Genomic DNA, 16,826 nt, shown 5'->3' with positions numbered 1-16,826 from the left:
TGTTCTGATTTGATAAGGTCCTGTTATCATTCCACTTATCAACCACAAGGGCTACAACTCATTGATTAAACTAAACTCCCTTGTCTATCATATCCATTATAAATAAATGTTTCAGTTTTCACCTATTACGTGCACCAGTAAAAAATCTATTTAAGAATTATTGAATTCAAAGAGTTAGTGTTTTGTTGTATAAAATTTAGAATGAACATTGTAAAATGATCTAGCACAAAGAGGTGTAAATTAATAAGAGGTTGAAATTGTAGTTGACAGTCAAGCCTGCTTGTAGTTGTAGTATGTAACGTCAGACTATAAATAACCTAGGCGATAATTGCTCTTTGATGGGTCCTTTAACATGTTTGCTCCGACATGTTCCAACATGTGCAGGTTGGTTAGGGAAATTTAATTAATAAATACCACAGACTTTACAAATACCCCCGCCGCAGCAAACCTACAGACTAATCGAATTTCCATTTGCCTTATTGGATTTACACTAAATGTCTCCTTATAAATTTCACATTTTATCCCTATTTAAATAGAATTAGTTTAATGAGTACTTAGGTTTGCTGCAACAGGGAGGGTAGAAAGGTGTTTGTTTAATGTAATAGTTTAGTATTTAAAATGAATGCAATTTCCAAATTTGATCAAAATATGTTCATAAACAAGCAAACTACAACAGTTTACTTATTCTCCATAAGAATAACATGGAAATTTTAAATTTATAGATTTTTGGAATTTTCTCCTTAACCATTAGGCGCATAATAACACTTCAACATACTAAATTATTTGTTTTTTAAGCTCTACAAAATGGTTTGGAAAGAATTTGCTAAATTTAAAGTTTGTAGGGTAAAAAATGGGAAAACCAAATTTTTACCCCATAACACCCCCCATAAACCCCTGTTCCCATAGTCCAATCATGCTGGTTCTCAAACTCGTTTAAATAAACGTAGGTTTACATTTTTGTACCAAATTTCATCAAAATCGGATGATTTTTGCTCGAGTTATCGCGCTATCGGACACATATATAAATATATACTGTATATCCTTATATATAATACGTGAAGGCGATTTCTACAAAACACTACTCCTCCGTTAATAATGGACCGATTTTTACAAACGACGTGTCAAAATAAAGTATTTATTGTGTAGACGCCCCCTTTTAACAATTCCTGTAATAAAAATCCTCGGGCTTTGTCCCACAGGCCATCAAAGTTGGAGTTTCTCCCATAAGGTTAACATGGGGGAATCTAAATATTTAACTGGAAACTTTGTCCCCACTAATTTGAGAGAACGGCTGGGCGTAGAAACTTGGTAGATGTGTCCAAAGAAAGGTCTGGGTCTGTAAATGAGTTATCAAAAGAAAAACTAAGCAAAATCCCTTAGGACTCTGCCCCAGAAGCCTTTAAAGATCCCTCCACAGAGTTGTTTACATTTTGGCCATGTGAATAATACTTTTTAATGAAACAGCTGTTCATTTTTAGCGAATTTCCCATATAGGGAATAAGCTATTACCGTAGTACTCATGGTAAGACCTGGACCCGGGACCGATTTTTTTTTTCGTTTTGAGGTCCCTAGAGGCTAAAAATAGCATCCGTTCAAATTCATATATATATATATATATTTATATATATATATATTTATATATATATATATTTATATATATATGTGTCCGTTAGCGCGATAACTCGAGCAAAAATGATCCGATTTTGATGAAATTTGGTACAAACGTGTAAACCTATGTTTATTCGAACGAGTTCGCGAACCAGCATGATCGGACCATGGGAACGGGGGTTTATGGGGGCTTTTATGGGGTAAAAATGGGTTTTTCCCATTTTTGACCCAAAAAACTTAAATTTTTGCAATTTCTTCCAAACTATTTTGTAGAGCTTAAAAAAACAAATAATGTAGTATAATGAAGCGTTATAATGCGCCTAATGGTTGCGGAGAAAATTCAAAAAAATTGTAAATTTAAAATTCCCATGTTATTCTTATGGAGGATAAGTAAACTGTTGTAGTTTGCTTATTTATTAACATATTTTGCCCAAATTTGGAAAATGTTTTTATTTCTTACTAACTATTAACATTTTACATAAAAAAACACTTTAACCCTCCCTGTTGCAGCAAACCTAAGTATGTGTTAAACTGATTTGATTTAAATAGGGAATAAATGTGATATTTTTAAGGAGACATTTTAGTGTAAATCCAATCAGGCAAATGGAAATTCGCTTAGTCTGCAGGTTTGCTGCGGCGGGGGTATTAAATTGTATTTCAAACAACACATAAGTTACTGAATTCTACCAAATAAGTATTTGCAATGTTATTTTTTTATTTTAAAATAGATTTTCTTCTTTATCATGTCATGTTTTGCAATATAACGTTCAATTATGAAATCAGTGGAAAATCCTTTTATCACAGCAATTCTTAAATCATTTCTTATTGAACTATCTTATATCTATTGTACGGGTTGGTGTCTGCCTCTTTCACCACTTTTGCCTACATTTTATCATATTATTCTACACATATCAAATATTTATGTAGAAATATCAGCTCTTATCGTGTCTAATAAAATCCAAACATAGAAACCTTGCCTAAAATGGTACCCATCTTGACAAATTATTTGCACCTGCCTATATTACGGACTTTGGCGGGGTTTTGGGGTCAGGTTGGTAACGTTATTGAAAATAACACAACATTTTGGCTGTAAAATATGATACAAAGAGAAAATACTATTTAAGCAGCTACTATCATGACAGAAAGGTCACATTCCTTTTAAACTAGATCGGATAATCCTTTATAAGATACGGTGATTAACAATATGTAAACGTCAATATATACGTAACAGCCAATTTACAGTATTTTTGCTTTTTGGAAATGTCCCATTGCTATGTCATTTGCATTATTTGTTGCCAATGAAGCCGCCAAGATCATATGAACTAGGAGGCCCCTAACAGTTCAAGAATAAAAGCCAACTTCACTTCAAGTATTCCACTACACCTAACATTCCGTAGAGAGATTATATTGACAACTTTATGTTATTGATAAGGCTGAGACAACTAACTGACATCCCCCATGTCAAGGAATTCCACCTTCAACAGTAACCCCACAATCAATTTCTCAAAACTATGCTAGAGGGTTCATTCATTGGCACAGAAGTACGATATGAACTGACACGACGTGACGAAGGAAAATCAAACTTACACTGTAACGGATATATACCTCCCTTTGATGTTAGAACGTGTCTTCTCAACAAACAGATATTTTTTCTCAAACACTCATGAAGTCGCGGAAGTGTTTAACTATAAGATCCACCAATACGATTTAAATACTATTTAAAGTTTCTTCCAAAGGAAGAGATACCATATAACATACTAATAATAAGCCCGATGACGTACAGTATAGAAAATATTTTAATCATTGAATGATCAACCAAATTTGGCAACTAACGCAATTAATACAATTATCGTTTTTACACTTATTACTCTTTAAAAAATGCTCAAAATATGTATATGTCACCCAATTTATCGCAGTTAGATGAATTAACGTAAGCCTTGATAGTAACCGTCGATTTCGACGGGTTTTACCTAGTATATATATATACACTAGTGAGTCGGTGGCTCAATCGGTAGCGTCGCGGACTTCGGGCCCAAGGCAGCGATGTCGTGGGTTCGGATCCTGGTCACTGCCGATAACATTTTATCAGTACAGTTCACCTTTGTACTGTACCGGCTCACTCCTTGCTTTGCTGTTACCGATCCACGCACGGGCGCTTAGTTTATGTGGACGGGCAAATGCAAGGTTAAAAGAGGCCGCCAACCTCTTTTTTTAAAAAAAAAAAAAAAAAAAAAAGAACTAGCTGTGTACCCGTTCTACGCACGGGGATCTTATAGTATTCAGTTGAAACCTTCTTATATAAAGAACAGCAGTTTTAGTTTGCATATTTTCAGATATGCTGGCCAAACTATTATACATAACTTCATTTTTTGTTGTTTATGGTTGTTTCGGATCGGTATGACAATCAATAAAAGGTTAAATTACTTGTGTCCGCCGGTCAATTCTAATGTATCCTATTACAGGAGATGCATTTCGCCAAAATTAAATCGCCATCATCAGTCCTAATATAAGGTCTTGAGCTTCCCCATTAGGTGCGTCTTGAGTTTTTGAAACACAAACACAAACTGTACACTTATACGCATGACGAATAAAACATAAATACACGGTAGGCCTAATTTTATTTTTACTATGGACATGTAGACGCCCGTCGATCGTGTGCCGAGTCTCGACTGAAAACGCTCATTTTAAAAATGTAAGTTTCCGGTCATATACAACACTGATTCAAGGTCTTTTTCCCGGTTATTAAAAATCAAGAACAATTTTATACACAAAGAATCTTTATTTTCATTTACGGTTACCATACCATTATTGCACTTGCGATTAATTAAATCCGTTATGTAGGGAAAAACGTTTTTAATCTTACTTGGTTTGGATTTGCTTTCAAAACATGATCGGAATTGGTTGCGGTATTTGTAAACAACATTCAATGTAAACATATCAGTGACATCTAGAAGAAATAGTCTTGATTCGAACAGCTGTTCGTTATTTCATAGATCAATATGTGATGAACATTGGGAGAAAACTTTACAAAAAATCGCACAAAATTGGGTTTTTAAACATCCGTCATTTTATTTACAAAGTAGTGACGCCATATTTTAATGGCTAAAGACAATCTCGCCAATCCAGTGAATACATTAAAATGATTTGGAACTTGATAGGTACTCTTGTTTTTCAGGAGAAGGCCACGTAAAATGGCTCTTGGGGCCGTGACAGACAGGAAGACAGACAGAAATTTAGATGAGACTTGTTTCGGTTTCTTTAATCTATAAAACATAAAAATAGCCTAAAAGTTTGATTCTGAGCAATGTACAGACAAAACTCAAATTTTATTTATATAGATATAGATATGAATTTGAACTGATGGTGTTTTTGGTCTCTAGGGACCTCAAAACGAAAAAGTAAATCGGTCCCAGGTCCAGGTCTTACCTTGAGCACCAAGATAATAGCTTAATCCCTATATGGAAAATTTTCTTTTTCAGTCTTCTTTTCTTAGTACTGTAATTTTAATTATTTCACGAGGTTTTGAGCACGTTAAATCAAGCAAAAATGATCCCATTTCGATGAAATTTGTTATGAACGTGTAAACATACATTTATTTGATTTAGTTCGCTAACCAGCTTGATCGGACTATGGGAACGGAGGTTTATGGGGTAAAAACAGGGTTTTCCTAATTTTACCCTTAAAACACAAAATTTCATAATTTTCTTTCCAAACAATTTTGTAGAGTTAAAAAAACAAATAATTTAGTATATTGAAGCGTTATTGTGCGCCTAATGGCTACAAAGAAAGTTCTAAGAAACTGTAAATTTAAAATTCCCATGTTATTCTAATGGAGAATAAGTCAACCGTTGTAGTTTGCTTGTTTATGAACATATTTTGATCAAATTTGGAAAATACATTAATTTTTTATTAAACTATTCAGATTTTTACAACAAAAAACCACTGTTTTACCCTTCCTGTTGCAGCAAACCTAAGTACTCGTTAAACTAATTCTACTTAAATAGAGAATGAATGTGATATTTTTAAGCATGCATTTTAGTGTAAATCCAATAAGGCAAATGGAAGTTTGCTTAGTCTGCAGGTTTGTTGCGGCGGGGGTATTTTGTATTTTTATTAAAGACATTTCCAAAAATTGTGGGGCACGAGGGGGACGCCTATGCTTGAAATAAATAGAATAAGATGAATTTAGCCAACACAAAACAAAGGTTCATTAAATATTTTACACAATGTTTATTGTTAATTATTAAGACTACCTGCAGTTTCCAAAGTCAATGTTATTATTTATATGACCAAAAACAGCAGGTGTTAATATAGAGAGTATTTTATCTATGGTAGTATTATCAAAACATAACATGAACCTTCTAACTGTTTCAAATTTGATTAAAGTATAATTTATAAGAACATTTATAGAATGACACAATATTAAAAAATGCAGAAAATAATGCCACCTGGATAAATTTACACCATTTATTAGTCTTACAACATCAAACAATTGTGTTCAGTTTGCAATGAGAAGATATGATTTTGATTTTAAGTGAACAAAAACTGTGACCAGAACACTTGATATAAAAACCATTGACAAATACTTTAAACAAGTAAAAATTATGTGTTCGAAGACAAAATGTTCATTTTCTAAAAGTTTGTTCGGTTTCTTTTGAGAAATTATCACATTCATCACCCTATGACTTGATGGTACGTCCAAATGAATGAGAATACAGAATAAAAATATAAAACATATAAGGATAAGTGTTAACAGAAAAAACACTATGTTTAGTGAGAGTTTAAAAAGTTGTTGGACCTGAGGGAACATTTTTTCTGATAACAGCAGCAATAAAGTCCTCAGCACACTGATTAGTAAGAAAAACGCAAGCATAAAAACAATATAGCTGTGAAAACTCATAAATCTGTCAAAGTCAAAGTAGTTGTGTCTCTTGTTGTAGTACCTTTCCCACAAATCGTTAACGTTACACTTGTATAAATGGAAGAGGTAGGCCACAACAACAAGGTTACTTGGAATCACAATCAACAGGAGCAAGTTGTTTTTCACATCCTTAAAGAACTTTATAAATCCGTTGTAGTTGATTAGATAAACAATTTCTAACATATACACAAGAGTCAATACGATAAAAGCTATGTGATGAAACCTGATACCGTCACAGTCAATGATGACAGATGTCACTCTAGCTGCCCTCAGAGATACGTCTGCCGTCAGAAACTCTATGATCAAAGTGATTTGACTCAAGCTGCGGAGGTCGACGTTGTATAGAGTCAGTTCTATAAACACAGCTTTGGTCAGTTGATCCATCCAATGGTTCACCACTAACTGTGTTGTAGTCTTGACTGTTTCTTTTATTGAAGACCCAATCCTGGCCTTATACCCTCCATTGTTGTAGACTATATCAGACTGTCCCTGAAGTCTGTAGAATGTTTCCAGCCAGTCGGCCGTCGGAGGATGGTAGACCCAAGGGTCCTCCATGGAACTTTCCAATGTTCCGGAAGGTGAGTAGACAGACCAGCCCATATTGTAAGGATCCTTATCTTCTGACAGAGAACTCCAATGAGGGATACAACGGTTAACCGGGGGTACAAAACTGTTACAAGGAACATCGTAGACTCGCTGTTGCCTCAAAGAAGGGGTTCCGACCAATCTCCACGAGTAGTCAGAAGTCCAGTACATAGAGCTATCCGTTTGATTGAGAGACCACATATTGTACCATCTGTTTTCAAAAATCACTTTCAAAAAAGCATTATTAAAATAATTATTGAGTTCTATTAAACCACTAGCTTCAAAAAAGTCACTGTTATCTCCATATTGAGGTGCAATCATCGTTTCCAAATGACTGATCCTAAAAAAGTGTGAACGCCTTAAATGATGTACAGTGATGACCACAGTGATGATGTAGCATACAGATATTACGAATCGTAGAGTTTTCACAAAATAAATAACTTTAAACCATTTCTTCAATAACTCTTTTCGATTTTCAAGTTTAATTGGTTTGTACATGGGGTGTTTCCTTTTAGCAAATAGGTCTTCAACACTATTGTTTTGTATTACCGTCACAGAAAAGTTAATATCTTCCTTAGTCGCTCGATAGTTAGATAATGCAACAAAGCCGAAACTGGCAGTAATTGAAGTGGCTAGGAGCACGATGCTTATTGGATTAAGGAACAGTTGATCGTAAATATAAGATATACAAATAGCAGAAAGCCACTTTTTACTACTCACTAAGCCCATTTGAAGACCGTAAAGCATTATGAAACAGACACTGAAAAAGATAATGGTAGCACATACAAACCAGGCTAATATCAGCCAAAATGCATTAACACGTATCGTACAATCAGTGTGAGGTAGCACTGCGGGGATTAGCTTTTCAGTTTTAACAATTTGTTGAACTACTCGAGCAATCCTAGACCTGAAACCTCTTGATTTAACAGTTATAGCTGCTGGCTTAGGAATAAAAGCAGCTGTATTTCTGGAGTAGTTATCAGACTCAAAATATTCATCCAAGAGCTCATTGCGCCTTAAGTACAGTGAACTACGATTGCGTGATATCACACAAGTGTAGCGTCTTTCAAATAGCAATTTGATAATATAGTTGACTGCAACTATAATTATTGCTGTTATGAAGCTAACAAATAACTCTTTGTTTCCCACGTTGTACCTGTAATAGTCAGGTCTGGTTCTTTTAGGGTTAGTTGTGTAAAACATTATACTAAACAATAGCGCGATGAGTAAACTACAAGTAAACATGTTGACTCTCTGCACTCGCTTGACAGTGCTCCTAGGATGTTGTGTGAGAACTCCTGTCACAAACCGTTTTTCTCTCATACACTTGGATATGTTATCGCTTAGTACTCGATTGATCTTGAGAATGTCGTCACTGCTGGCCGGACATATCAGAGCCTCAGGGTAGTTTGTCTTGTTCAGTACTAACCATTGCTCTACAATAAAGAAACACTCTAAGCTACTGTTGATGTCATAAACATGCACTTTGACACAATACCAATCTGGACTCATGCCGGAATTGTCATGCCATATTTGAAGATATTTTATAATACCCAGAGGTTTGGGACACATCATGAGGAACCAGTCATCGGAATGTCTACTGAACACCTTGTAGTAGCTACTACTCAATATGTGAGCTCGACTTTCAGCTAGTTCTCCGAAGAGTTTAACTCCAACATTAGAGGAAGTCCCAGCAAACAGATGCGAGCTTGTGTAAACTGCCAGCAAATAAGGGTGTTTGTCTAATGGAAAATTGTCATTCAGCACCGTAATAGACCCACCGTAGCGATCTTTTTTGTCCAAGTGATGAGCAATCACAGAAAACACTATGTAGAATATAATTACGATCACCATTAAACATACGACAAGTGGATTGTCCCAAACAGTCAAGAAAAGTTTTATATCAGATATAGGATCTATTTGGGTTGGCGTATAAGGAAATAATGCCCCAAATATTGAAAGGTGGTTACACTGACAGTGGATTGCCCCACCTTCAGTGTCTGAACCTACATTGCAGCTAGCAGAACCCCACTCAACCGTTTCCCAGGACACACAGGCTATGCTGTTTACCGTAAATGAAAAAGAATATGTTTCATTTACAGGAATTCCAGGTCCTGGTAGCACACCCATGTAATAAAATGCGTGATCTTTAGTTCTCATATAATTGGGAGAATAGTGTGGTGATTGTTGAGAAATCAAGCTGGAATCAGTCATCATCATCTTGAATGTTGGCCGATAATTTTCCATGATGAGTACTCTTAGAGTGGTGCTCGTTGGTGGAAACTGAAAAGTCACATTAAGTTTGCTGCCGACAAAAGGCTCTAGCCTATGAACCCTGACTCTGAAGTCTAAACTGTCTTCGTCTGAGGTATCGTCTATTGGAAAAGTTTGACTAAGTGTCTGAACTTCTTCTATGGAATGATTCAAATACGTAACGATGTCTAGTGGGGAAGAGAGTTCTCTTATGTTTGAAATTTCATTTTCTTTGGTACGTTTACTCAAAGTAATAAACAGCAGGTTGGAAAGAGAACCACTGTAAGACCACTCAAATACATTCATGTTCACAGTAGCAAAGCACAAAGATAAACATTCATCAGGATCTAAACTTTTCTCCAATCGATTCATCAGCACTGAAGACATTTTAATGGGCAAATCAGAATAATTTTTTAGCATGTGTGAAAGTCTGACGTTGTACTCAGGATCCTCTTGTAAAACTTTGAAAATAATATTATTATTCTTAGAAGAAATTGTTGTAGGTGGTAGGCCAGACTTTTGTAAAACACTTAAAGTTGTTTGAATATTTCGGAATATTTCTTTCAAATCTTCACTGGCTTGTATTAAGTTATGAAAATTATTTATAGTCGTATGCTTACTCGTTTCTTTTAAAATCTTTGTTTTATTTTCATTATCAAGTATTTATTATAGTCGTTAAAATTCCTTGAACTTCTTTCGGGTGAGCTGGCTTCACACTATTGGAAATCAAATACTTTACCTCATTTGTAAATCTGAGAATTAGATTTTTAACAGACTGTAATCCTTTGAAATTTAAATTCTCACTACCAAGTTTTGATAACATGTTGTATAAAACCAAGCTTAATATTTTCACATCCTCAATTAGGAAGATTTTGTATGACAGTAAATTCTGTAATAAAACATCAATCAAAGCTTTTTGGATTGTGTTTTTTGTTACAATATCAGCCACAGATAAAACATGCTGCAAAAGTTGTGGAAATTGATAACCTTTTAGGTAAAGTAGATTAAGCAGTATTTCATTCAGCATTGCATCTTGTTAAACATTTTTTTTCATATAATATACCATAACCTTTTGTATACTGAATAAAGTAGAAATCCCATCTACATGACTACCGTATTTTCCTTCCACCATGATAACTACCGGTATGAAGCTAAGTTTTTATCCAAAAATAGAAAGAAGTTGAAAGACCCACTTAGGGTAAAGTCTAAAATTCTCTTTTCTCCCTTAGTTTTCAATACTCTGATGATATTTGACTGACATAAAATTTGCTACAAGCTTTTTACAAGCTGTACATGAAGTTGTCCTTTCAATTTGAAAGTGTTGATGTGCTGTAAGAAAATCAACTGGCTTCAACTTTACAAGTTGAAGTTTACAAGTAGATGGAATGTATTCTATCCATGGTCTTAAGATCATACGCATTTAGGTTTAAAATATATGAGTCGAACTATTGCTCAAAATTAAGCTCATTAGTTTATAGTATAACATAGTATACTAGTGTATAACAGTGTACTTCCTTCACCATTTCCTTTGTCGTGGACCTGTTTCCTTCCCTTCTCATAGCATAAAAGTATTGCAGATATATTAATATAATTGCCACAGACAGTTCCTACACTCTGCACTGCTAGCCTTTACTACTTCCTACACCATTTCCTACGTCGTGGACCTGTTTCCTTCCCTTCTCATAGCATTTAAGTATTGCAGATAGATACAATCTAACTGCCACAAATGGTTCCCCTACTGTGCACTGACAGATTTTACTACTTCCTTCACCACTTCCTACATCGTGGACCTGTTTTCCTCTCTTTCCATAGCATTTTAGTATTTTAGATACATTAATCTAATTGCCACAAACAGTCACCACACTCCACGCTGCTGGCCTTTACTACTTCCTTCACCATTTCCTATGTCGTGGACTTGTTTCCTTCCCTTCTCATAGCATTTAAGTATTTTAGATACATTAATCTAACTGCCACAAACGGTTCCCACACTCCACACTGCTCGCCTTTACTACTTCCTTCACCACTCCTTACATCTTGGACCTGTTTTCCTCTCTTTCCATAGCATTTTAGTATTTTAGATACATTAATCTAATTGCCACAAACAGTCCCCACACTCCACGCTGCTGGCCTTTACTACTTCCTTCACCATTTCCTATGTCGTGGACTTGTTTCCTTCCCTTCTCATAGCATTTAAGTATTTTAGATACATTAATCTAACTGCCACAAACGGTTCCCACACTCCACACTGCTCGCCTTTACTACTTCCTTCACCACTCCCTACATCTTGGACCTGTTTTCCTCTCTTTCCATAGCATTTTAGTATTTTAGATACATTAATCTAATTGCCACAAGGCACAAACAGTCCCCACACTCTACGCTGCTAGCCTTTACTACTTCCTTCACCATTTCCTATGTCGTGGACTTGTTTCCTTCCCTTCTCATAGCATTTAAGTATTTTAGATACATTAATCTAATTGCCACAAACAGTCCCCAAACTAAACGCTGCTAGCCTTTACTACTTCCTTCACCATTTCCTATGTCGTCCTTTGTACTGTATTTTGTAATTTACTATTATACTGGGGATGGCTTATTATACTACACATGTTAAATCTATATATTAATTTGAAACTGTTTTTCTTTGTCATAGCTATTTTGAGAGAACGGCTGGGTGTAGAAACTCGGTAGAGGTGTCTAAAGAAAAGTCTTGGTCTGTAGATGAGCCATCAAAAGAGAAACATGGTGAATTCCCTTGGGGCTCTGCCCCAGTGGCCTTTAAATTCCTATCCCATGTTATTCTTATGGAGGAAAACGGGGTTTTTGTCATAGCTAATTTGAGAGAACGGCTGGGCGTAGAAACTTTGTAGGGGTATCTAAAGAAAGGTCTTGGTCTGTAGATGAGCCATCAAAAGAGGAACGAGGTAAATTCCCTTGGGGCTCTGCCCCAGAAGCCTTTAAAGTTGCCTCTTCAGATTTGTTTACATTACGACCATATGCATAATTCTACATTACTTTTTAATGAAACAGCTGTTAATATTTAAATTAAGATTTATTGAATTTGTCAAAATGAAGTACAGTAGCCTATTTGCAGTGGGTTTTTCTGATTTTAAATTGGATTTTCTTCTGCATCGATTCATGTTTTGCAATATAATGTTCTATTACCAAATCAGTGGAAAATACTAATATCACAGTAACTCTTAAAATTATTCCTTTTGGAGTTAACTTATACCTATTGTATGGGTTGGTTTCTGCCTTTTTTACCACTTCTTGGTGATTGTACGTAGGTGATATTCGTTGGCATATTGCATCTGTAGACGAAACTTGGGTTGGTGTAATTTGTTAGATAGTTTTTATTATAGTGTTTATAGTGGGTTTAATGCAGATTTAGTATGCATTGGAACAATTATTTGTATACTTTAATAATTATATTGATCAGCTGGATTATTGGTTTCAAAAAAAATGTAATGAAAAGAACATGAGTTTTATTAGCTAAAAAATTTAAACTATTAATTTTGAACATTGGTGCCGAAAACCCTTAGGAATCAACTAAATGTCAAATAAAGGAATTGTTACAAGGTCCAAAGCCAAAATGTCACTTGTAAGACAACAAGATGGTGAAGATAAATCAAGTGGTAAGTCAGTTCCTAACACAGCAAAATCTCACAAAACTAGTTCGAGTCAAAGTAGAAATAGGATTGTTACAGAAGTTGTTGATGAGCTTATAAAGATACAGGAAGAGGAGACAGCTGTAATAATCTCTTGTGCACAAGCAAATGCTTTAGCTGAAAAGGCTAAGGCTGAGGCTGAGGCTGAGGCTGACAAAAGACTGGCTCAAGTGCAAGAAGAAGCCAAGTTGAAGGAAATAGAAGTCAAGAAAAGGTTACTTGAAGGTCGTATTTCACTTCTTAGCAAGGGATCGTCTAGAGGTAGCAGTAAGCTCAATCACGACGGACGCTCGATTCACTTCTACAAGAGCCAATATCGACTAAGGAAGCTGTCGAACAGTGGATGCAGTTGAAGGAAACTGACAAATCTGATCAGAAATTTGGTTTGGAGCCTTGTGGCATGAATGAGATGAAGACTTTGAGGAAGGAAGATTTCATACAGCGACAGGAGTTTCAGTCTAGTTTTTGGCCTCGAGAAGAACATTGTGCTGGTCCTCGAGATGCAAAGACTGTAACACCGGAGCTAAATGGAAAAGATAGGAAGCATATTCTTCGAGATGTTTTGTGTTCCCCTCAAAATATGCAACCTAAATCTCAAAGTTATCCAAATGACAATCAGTTTGAATCAAATAGAAATGCAGTAGTAAATAATGGATGTTTAACTAACAAAGACAAATTGGTTAGAGATAAGATGCCTGCTAGAGTTTTATCTGCTCTTCCAAGCTTCAGCGGAGATCTTGACCAATGGCCCGCTTGGATAGCTGAGTACAATCGTTCGACTGAATTGAATGATTACACGGACCTAGAGAATCTTCAGACTACAGAAGTCCTTGTCCGGAAAAGCAAAGGAAATGATTTCAGCCCTATTGATATATCCCGAAAACGTAAAAGAAATTATAAATTTGTTGGAAAAACGTTTCGGAAGACCAGAAATCATAATTAAGAACTTAATTGCAAGTGTGAGAAGTCGCCCACCTACAAAAGATTACATGCCTGACACTTTGGTGACTTTCAGCGACATGGTGCAAAACTTAGTGGTGACAGTGAAGTCCTTGAAGCAAGATCATTATCTGTTCAACCCCCAACTGATGGAAGAATTGACTGATAAGCTATCCACCAACATGAAACTTAATTGGGGAATGCACGTCACATCACCACAGTCTCAAATAAAACATCCTGTCGGCCTGGACACTTTTTCAATGTGGCTTTCTTCTATGGCAGATGCAGCAACTATATGTGCTCCTAGTACATCATCTTTACCTGGAAACTACAAAAGTGCAACAAGTGGGAATTCAAACCAAAGAAACTACGTTTTTATCCAAGAAGAAAGTGACAAAAGACCTGGAAAGCGGATGTGTCTTTGCTGTAAGAAAAAAGAACATTGTTTGGAAAACTGCAAGCAGTTCTTAGAATATGATGTGAACAAGAGATGGGACACAGTCAAGAGCTGCGGTGTGTGTTTCAATTGCCTGAAAACGAAGCACCGAGCAGCAAAGTGCTGTAAAAGGGTTGCCTGTGGAGTGAACGGTTGTACCTACTCTCACCACAAACTGTTGCACTGTCTCACAAAGAAAGAAGATGAGAACACAAAAAATCCTGAACCAACTGAAGTACAAACAGAGCACGTAGGGTACCAAGAGGAAACAATAGCAAGGGTTCTCTTAAGAGTTCTCTCTGTGACTTTGGTGGGGAGAAATGGAGTGAAAATTGACACGTTTGCACTTATTGATGATGGTTCTACCGTTTCCATAATTGAAAAAGATTTGGCAGAAGAACTTGGAATTGAAGGTCCTGAAAAACCTGTATCGTTTTCATGGACAGATGGGTCTGTTTACACTGAAGAGCAGTCTCAAACCATATCAGTGACAGTTCTTGGAGAAACAGGAGAAGAGTTATTACTGGACAATGTGAGGACATTGAGAGAGTTGCAGCTACCAACACAATCAATTAGCATGGAGAAAATGAAAAGAAAATGGTCGCATCTACAAGACATCCCAGAGGAAGTTTTCAGACGTGGTCGGCCAAGACTCCTCATTGGACATGAGCACATCCACCTGACAGTTCCTCTGCAAGTTGTGATCGGGCCTGCCAATGCACCTATTGCACTGAAGTCAAAATTGGGATGGACAATTAATGGCCCCACTGGAAAAAACATTTACCAAACTCGAGTCGATAAGGAATTTGTGATGTTTAAAAGCGAGATAAGCTCAGAGATGGAAGAGCTTAATTCCATAGTCAAAAGAAGTTTCAATACAGACTTTTTTGATTGCTCAGATTACAACTGTAAGAAGACTGAAGAGGAAATGAGAGAAGAAACAATTTTGGAAAATACATGTTCTCAGAAAGAAGATGGATGTTGGCAAGTTGGTTTGCTTTGGAAAAAAGACAATCCTCACTTACCTGAAAGTCGGTCTGTTGCTTGGCGAAGATTAAACTATGTTGATGAAAAAATGAATGATAATCCAAAACTTAGCGAACAATATCATAAACAGATATTAAGCTACGCTGAAAAGGACTACGCAGAAAAGCTGAGCCCAGATAAAGCTAACAACAGGAGTGAGAAGACATGGTATCTCCCTCACTTTTCCGTGATCAACCCAAGGAAACCAGACAAGTTCCGGTTTGTGTTCGACGCAGCTTCGAAAGCTCACGGACAAAGCTTAAACAGTCATCTACTTCCTGGGCCAAACTTGTTTAACAGTTTGATTGGGATTCTGTTTCAATTTAGAAAACACAAGATTGCGTTTGCAGCTGACATAGAAGAAATGTTTCTGAGAATAAAAATAATAGCAGAAGATCAAGATGCACTACGCTTTCTCTGGAGAGGAGAAAATAGAAATCTTGAAGAATGGTGTATGACATCTATGATTTTTGGAGCGGTGTGCTCACCTACTAGTGCCATCTATGTCATGAGGAAAAATGCTGAAAAATATGGAAAAGAAAACCAAGAAGCTTTGCATGCCATACAAGAACAGTTTTACATGGATGACTATCTGGACAGCAGAGAAACTATTGACGAAGCAGAAACTTTGGTAAAAGATGTAGTAAATATCTGCCAGAAAGGAGGATTCAACTTGAGGAATGTCATCAGTAATTCAGAGGAACTAATTAGTTCACTGCCCAAGTCAAAATGGTCAAGCAATTACTCGAATGAAGAATTGGGATTATCAGCCGAGGATACAGAACGAGTTCTCGGACTGCACTGGAACTTTCGTGAAGATGTCCTTGTCTTTAAAGTGAACTTCATTAAAGTAAAGAATGAAATTGTACAATTAAAGGAGTCACCAACGAAGCGACAGGTTCTGCAGGCTGTGATGTCTATTTACGATCCATTGGGATTCATTACTCCGATTACGATGAAAGGAAAAATCCTTGTACAAAACCTGTGGAAGTTAAACATTCAATGGGATGAAGTAATACCAGCCAAATTGGAGAAGTTGTGGGAAAACTGGATGAAAGATGTAAAGAAGTCAGAAAAATTGAAAACACAACGTTGCTACAACCTAACTTCAAATTGCTCCTTGCAGCTGCATATATTTTGTGATGCGTGTGAAAAAGGATTTGGTTCAGTGGCATATTTCAGAGTGGAAAAAGGAGATCAAGTTGAGGCTACATTTGTACTAGTAAGATTTGGCAAGATGATAACTGATGAAAACCAAACAGGAGGACATTTCGCCAAGGGCATAGTGGAGGTGGTACACCCTGGGCGAGATGGCCAAGTTGGAGGGGCGGACGTTCGAACAGCCACCGGAGTCTGGAGGAGACCTGTAACCAAACTGGTGAAGCTGATGACCTGA

The 16,826-nt window shown here is 36.3% G+C and overlaps 1 protein-coding gene across 1 annotated transcript; it reads left to right on the top strand.

Annotated features, from left to right (window-relative positions):
* Positions 1-14,018: 14,018 nt before the first annotated feature.
* On the top strand, positions 14,019-16,826 carry LOC129000637 (uncharacterized). The gene has a single exon (XM_054427598.1). The coding sequence runs from the start codon at positions 14,019-14,021 to the stop codon at positions 16,824-16,826; it is 2,808 nt and encodes a 935-aa protein (XP_054283573.1).

This window comes from Macrosteles quadrilineatus, unplaced genomic scaffold, assembly GCF_028750875.1.
Source record: "Macrosteles quadrilineatus isolate MER2022 unplaced genomic scaffold, UCM_ALF_1.0 Scaffold_8__2_contigs__length_117827958, whole genome shotgun sequence".
Classification (NCBI taxonomy): Eukaryota; Metazoa; Arthropoda; class Insecta; order Hemiptera; family Cicadellidae; genus Macrosteles; species Macrosteles quadrilineatus.
The sequence above is the reverse complement of the archived record's forward strand: the minus strand, read 5'-3'. Positions and strand labels throughout refer to the sequence as shown.

Excerpts from the sequence above, each read along its gene's own strand:
- LOC129000637 (XM_054427598.1), top strand. The coding sequence starts at position 14,019 with ATGCCTGACACTTTGGTGACTTTCAGCGACATGGTGCAAAACTTAGTG.